The sequence below is a fragment of the Leptosomus discolor genome, chromosome 9 (assembly GCF_034619465.1).
Source record: "Leptosomus discolor isolate bLepDis1 chromosome 9, bLepDis1.hap2, whole genome shotgun sequence".
Classification (NCBI taxonomy): domain Eukaryota; kingdom Metazoa; phylum Chordata; class Aves; order Leptosomiformes; family Leptosomidae; genus Leptosomus; species Leptosomus discolor.
Window position 1 is genome coordinate 47,938,645 of NC_141399.1, and position 6,216 is coordinate 47,944,860.

A 6,216-nucleotide genomic window follows, 5' to 3' on the forward strand; every position below is an offset into this window, starting at 1 on the left:
GAAAAAAGGGGGGTGTGGTGACTCTCAGCCTGGCTCTCCGCTTTGTATTCTCAAAATCCCGCTTCCCCCCGTATCCCTGCCCACACACGGGCTGAGGGGGGAGGGAAAAATCGGTCGGGGCGAGTCCGTTTTGGGACAAGGGGGAGCTGGAGAGCGGGGGACGGCTCCGCAGCGACCCCTCCGTCGCTCCCCAGTCGTTAAACCCTTGGGTCTCCCTCGCTCCTCGCTGTTAAACACTCGGGTCTTGCACCGCTGGGCTGGGCGTGCGTTCAGTGGGACTCCTCGAGTCAGCGGCCCCGTGCGAGAGGGGCTCCCCGGGATTCCTGGTCTCGATTTGGGCGCTGGAGTTTTCTGGCGAGCTGGGGATTGGGCTGGGGATGCGCCTTGGGCTTCGGTGCTGGAACCCGGCGCTGGGCCTGGAGCGGGGACAGCAGATCTCCCCCGCGGTCGCTGTTGTCTGGGCGGGAGCGAGCCGAAACGCCGCCGCGGGTTCCTCTTGTGGGGCTGCCCCCCCCCCCCACCCCGCTGGGACGAGGTCAGTCCCGGCTTTGGCTCCAGTTGGTGGAGAAACTTCAGAGCTTCCTGCACCCAAACCCTGACCGAGGGGAGCAAGGGGATGAGTCGCTGCCGATCCTTGTGTTGTTGGGAACATCCCCTCCAAGGGATTTACTGGGAAGGGCAGGAGAGGGGCAGCTGTCGGGGCTTCAGGCGAGCGGGAGGTGGCTGATGGCCGCGATTCCAGCGCGGGTTGAAGCCGCTTCTGCTGCGACTGCGGTTTCATAGCGGGCAGGACAGCGGGGACGGCTGCCTCGCTGCCGAGGTGTCACTGGGAGCTGGGTTATCCTCAGGGGATAAACTTCAGCGTGTGAAGGGGGGATAACCTTATGGAGGGGTGGGAAGCAGGTGAGAAACCGTGGTCTGGTGGCTCAGGGGGAGGCAAACCCAGCGCGCAGGTACCCTGGTTTGCCGGAGGAGCCTCTCCGCGGTGGCAGCTGAAGTTCTGCCGTTCTCTTGCTGCAAATCTCTTTTCCTAAATTACACCGATTTTTGGGGGGGGGTTTCCTGAAACCGACGTTTCCCTTTCGCTCTCCGGCGCCGCGGTGGAGCAGCGTGGATGCAGAGAGGCGGGGGGGGGGGTTTTGCTTTCGAGACAGCCGCCCTGTTCGACAGAAGGTGGGGGGTTTGTTCGCCAAGCTCGGGGCAGGGGCCTCCCCGCGAGCAGCCACGCTCCCCTGGGCAGCGGGGTTTGGGGGATGAGGCTCCAGCACCCTCACCCGACCTCCTGGAAGACTCTTCCCTCTCACTCTGGTAGCTCTTGCTGTCAAGACCGCTTGGTGCTGTATCTCAAAGAGTTGGGGCTTGGCCCAGAATCCTCTCCCATGTCCATCGTCCTGCTCTGGGCAGGTCCAGGTGGATGGTGGCTCAGGGATGGGCCTAGCTGAGCTTTGGGCATCTCCAAGGATGGGGTTCCCTATCCAAGAGTGTGGTCACCATCATGATTTGAAAATAAATACTAAACACCCCCCCACACACACATATCGGAGCTTTCCAGGTTGCAAGCGGAGCCCTCGCCTCTCGTCCTGTCACCTCCCATCTCCACGAAGCGTCTGGCTCTTTCTTGGTCTCTCCTTGTGCCTCCTGGATGTGCTCTGCTCTCTCCCCGCCTGCTTTTCTGGTAGTAGGGAGCCCCAAACGGGCCGCAGGGCCCAACGGTGACCTCAGGAGCGCTGAAGATTGAAGAACAGCCACCTCCTCCCATAACTGGTGGCTGCTGGGACTTCCTGATGCTCATCACGCCCCTTTGAATCCAAGAGTTCCTTCAGTTTTTCCACCTTGCCATCTGTTTTTCCACATGTTTCTCAAGAAGACCCTGGTGATGGTTGGGGTTGCTCAAGTGTTGAGCGCAGCCCGAGCGAAGCCGGGCTGGATGGGGTCGAGACCTGAGCCCACCCCAACCGCTTGGTCAAACCACGGCCCTGACTCCTCTCCCTCGGCGGAGCGGTGGGAAGGGACCATTTCCCTCGGGAGCCAAACCTTGGTGCAGGTTGGACCTGGAGGTGGCAACGGGGGTGGATTAGGGGGGAGGAGAGAGGCGTTGCTGAGGTTCGACGGGGCGGATGATGGTGGTCAAGGGGGAGGGCAGAGGCGCGGAGCTCCTGCCCTGGGTTTGGCCGGATGGAGGAGAGGTCTGGTCTTAACGGGGTGGTGGCATTTCTGGGGTGCTTTGGGGGTGGTTTTTGGGTGGGCAAGAACAAGGTGCCCCGCGGCGGGAGCTGAGCTGATGGTTCTGGCCCGTGTTCTGCTGCGCAGAGACTTGAGGGCTGCTGGGGGGCACCTGCTCACGTGTCCTTTTGCTGTTTCCTCCCTTTTTTCTGTCTTTTTTATTCTTTGGGGGGGGGGGGGGGGAGCGGGGGGTTCCCTGACATTTCAGACCTTGCAGGTGCTCCTTCATGTCCATGATATTGGGGGGGTGGGTGGGGGTCCCTCTGGGGGCCGTGCCTGCTCTCACTGCCCAGCTCCCTCCCCAAAAAGCTTTTCAGTCCCAAAAAGCCTCACAGCCCCGGGGAAGGTGGGGGGGTGGGGGTTGGCCGAGGGGGGCCTGTGCCTAGAGAGGGGTGTGTGGGGGGGGTCCCCATGATGGGTGCCCAGCCCGGTGCCTCCCCCCCTGTGCTTCTTTGGGGGGGGGGGGGGGGGGGGGGGGGGGCAGGTTGTAGTGTTGCTTTTTTTTTTTTTTGCAAAAAAAGGGGTAGGTCCGGTCCCACTCCTGGTTGAGCCGTGGGAGTGGGAGGTCACGGGGGGGCGGGGGTGTCCCCATCCTCTGGCCAGCCCAGTGCTGCAGCTGAGCCCTGACAAACTCGGCGCAGGTGTTCCCCCCCCCCCCAGCAGGGACACCCCGAGCCTCCCCAGCTCCACCTCAGTGAACCCCATCCAAGAGGCTCCACCGAAACACACACACCCCCCCCCCCCACAGGGGGGGGACCCAACTTGCCCCCCGAGGTGGGGTGCTGGGGTTGGGGCGGGGAGCCTCTGGGTGCCCAAATTTTGTTTTTTAAGTGGGGGTAGATTTAGGAGGCAGGGGTGCAGGCAGAGACATTCCCCCCCCCCCCGTATGAGAACATCCTCCTGCGGCACCCATGGGGGTTTTTGGGGGTGCCCCTAGGGGGTGGGGGTGCGGGGGGAGGGGGAGGCTCCCCCACCCATCACGCGTGGGTGGGGAGACCACGGCCCTAAATGTCGCCCATCGCTGACACGAGTTCGCCAGGTCTCAGCCCCTCCAGCAGCAGCCCCCACCCCGATTTGGGGAGGCGGGGGGGTGGGGGTGAGGTGGGAGCTCCCCCCCCCCACCCCCCCCCCCCCAAACCCTGCATCTGTTTCCACGGCAACGCCGGATGCGAAGGGAGCCGCCCATTGGCTGCCGGTGATGTCACCGCAGGGCGGGGCACTTTTTTTTTGGGGGGGGGGGGGGCGGGGCGCCCCCACCCAACCTTGGTTAAAAAAAAAAAAAAATAGGGTGGGGGAGGGGAGCTCCGCCCATCTCGGCCCCCGCCCCTCCCCACCCCGTGGGTCCCCACCCGGCCCCGCCCCGGGGGCAGCGGCGGTGGCGGCGGCGGGGATGCGATCGGAGGAGGAGCGGGGGAAAGTGAGTGGGGGGGGGGGGGGGGGATGGGGGGATGGGGGGGGGGGGTGTGGAGGGGGGGGGGGGGGGGGCTCGACCGGCCGAACCCGGGTGGGGATGGGGGCGCGGCCGCTGCTGCCATCTTGCGTGGGTTCTTAAAGGGGCAGCGCCCGCGGGTAGGGGGGGGGGGTGGGGTTGAGGGGTGGCAACGCGGGGCCCGGCGGGGGAGGGGGAGGGAAGGGCGGGGGGGGGGCGGTTCCCGCCCCCCCCCCGCCCTTCCCTCCCCCTCCCCCGCCGGGCCCCGCGTGGGTGTCGCCCCCCCCCCGCCCCCCCGCGTCGTGACCTCTCGGTGCCCGCCCCGGAAGCGGCCACGACGTGGGGGGGAGGGGGGAGGGGGGGGGGGGGGGCGACACGACACACACACACACACACACACGACACAACGAGGGGCGACGTCGCGCCCCGCCCCGCCCTTCCCCCCCCCCCTCCCTCCCACGCCCTTTGCTCTTAAAGGGACCGGACACCCCCCCCCCCCCCCCCCCCCCCCCACGATATACCACGGAGGAAATTCCTCAGGGGGGTGTGACAGCGGCGGGGTGGGACACCCCCCCCCCCCCCTCCTCTCCCCACCCACGGGTGGGGGACACGGGGAGGGGGGTGGGGCAGCTGCTTGCATTTTCCCACGCCCCCCCCCCCCGCCTCCCCAAGGTCACCGCATGGTTTGGGGGCGGCCCACGCCCCTCCATGAGTTATTTTAGGGTAAAAAGAGGGGGGGGGTGGGTCGTGTGTTGCCCCCCCCCCCCCCCCCACGCCTGGGTGGGTTTTGGGTGTGCCCCGGGCTGAGGACGGAGGAATTCAGTTCACTGATGAAAGCGCGGGGGGGGGGGGGCGGCGAATTGAGGCTGGATTTGGGGGGGGAGGGGGGGCAGCGAGGTCCTCACGCGGCTGCCACATCTCGCACCCCCCCAGACCCGCGGGGTTTTGGGGTGCAAGACACGACCCCCCCTCCAAAGTGGGGCTGGACACGGTCCCCGTGGGGGGGAGTGGTGCCTTTGTGTCCCTCCCCCCCGCCCCGTATGGGCTCGGGTGGGGGGGGTGGAATGCTGGGGGGGGTCTGGGGGTGCTGGGGTTGGGGGTCACCAGCTGGGGGGGGGCGGGGTTACGTGGATATGAGGGTGTTTCAGGGGGTCTCAGTGATGTGTGTGTCTCGGGGGGGGTCGCTGGCTGAGTGGGGAGGGGTCTTGGGGGGTCCCTGGAAGAATGTGGGGGTCTTGGGAGGGGATCCCTGAATAACACTGGGGGGGTCATTGCTTGTGTGGGGGTGTTTTGGGGGTGGTCCCTGCTTGTGGGGGGGGTATTTTGGGGGTCCTGGTGGTTTGTGCGTGTGGGGGGGTGTGTTTTGGGGGTCCCTGGCTTTGTTTGTGGAGGATTGGGGGCTTCTTTGCTGGGAGTGGAGGTGTTTGGGGGGGTCCCTGGAAGAGTGGGGGCATCTTGGGGGGGTCCCTGGCTGAGCGGAGTGGTGTTTAAGGGGGTCCCTGCTTGCATGGGGGTGTGTTTTGGGGGTCCTGGTGATTTTGAGTGGGTGTGGGTGTTTTGGGGGTCCCCGGCTTTGTGTGAAGGGTATTGGGGGGATTCTTGGCTGGGAGTGGGGGTGTTTAGAGGGGTCCTTGGAAGACCGTGGGGGTCTTGAGGGGTCCCTGACTAAGTAGGGAGCTTTTGGGGGTTCCCTGGCTGACTGGGGTAGGGGGGTGGGGGGTTTAGGGCCGTCCCTGCTTCCGTGGAGGTGTGCTTTGGGGGTCCTGGTGATTTGTGAGAGTCGGGGGGGGGGGGTGTGTTTTGGGGGTCCCTGGCTTTGTTTGGGAATCTTGGGGGGATTCCTGACTGAGAGTGAGGTCTTGGGGGGTCCCCAGCTGAATATGTAGGTAGTGGGGACGGCTCCCTGGCTAAGGAGGGGTGCTTTGGGGGTCCCGGCGAGGTATTTTGGGGGTGTCTGTGGGTCTGTGTTGGGTGGGTTTTTTTTTTTTTGGGGGGGGGAGTGGGGGGTTGTGCCTGGCCGTGCGTGTGTTTTAGTGTGTCCCCCCTCCCCCGGCGTGGGGGGGAGGGGGGACTGGGAGGCCCCGGGCGGTGGGTGGGGGGGGTGCGCTGGGTGTGTGCGCTGGGTGTGGCCGGGGCGGGGCCGGGCCGGGCCGCGCGGGTGTCGGTGTGTGCGTGGGGGGCTCCGGTGGCGGGGGGGGACGGTCTGTGCCGGCCGGCAGGTACGTGCTGGGGGTCCCTGGCCGGGCGGGAGGGAGGGGGTCGGTGTCAGTGCTGCGGTGTCAGTGCTGCTTTTGGGGGGGTGGGGGTGTCTGCGTATTGGGCACCCCCACGCGTGCCCACGGACCCCGGCAAGGTGGGTGGGGGAGTGCTGGGGGGGGGGGGGGGGTGGTGTCCGTCGCAGCGTTTCGGGGGGAAAAGAGGGGTTGTCCCGGGTGGTGGGGCCCTGCCCGGGTGCCTCCGCGCGGGGGGGGGGGGGTGGGGGGGGGTGGGGGCTGTGCCCGCAGCCCCTCCCTGCCGCGGCCGGGCCCTTTTAAGGAGCTCCACCCCGGGCCGAGCAGGGTGGA

At 66.8% G+C, this 6,216-nt stretch overlaps 1 protein-coding gene across 1 annotated transcript in view; it reads left to right on the plus strand.

Annotated features, from left to right (window-relative positions):
* The first annotated feature begins 3,613 nt into the window (after positions 1-3,613).
* Positions 3,614-6,216, plus strand: part of LOC147414939 (Krueppel-like factor 8) — a 6,111-nt gene continuing 3,508 nt past the window's right edge. Inside the window, 1 exon segment of the mRNA XM_086469881.1 lies at positions 3,614-3,640. Within this exon segment, the coding sequence (XP_086326007.1) occupies positions 3,614-3,640 (27 nt within the window).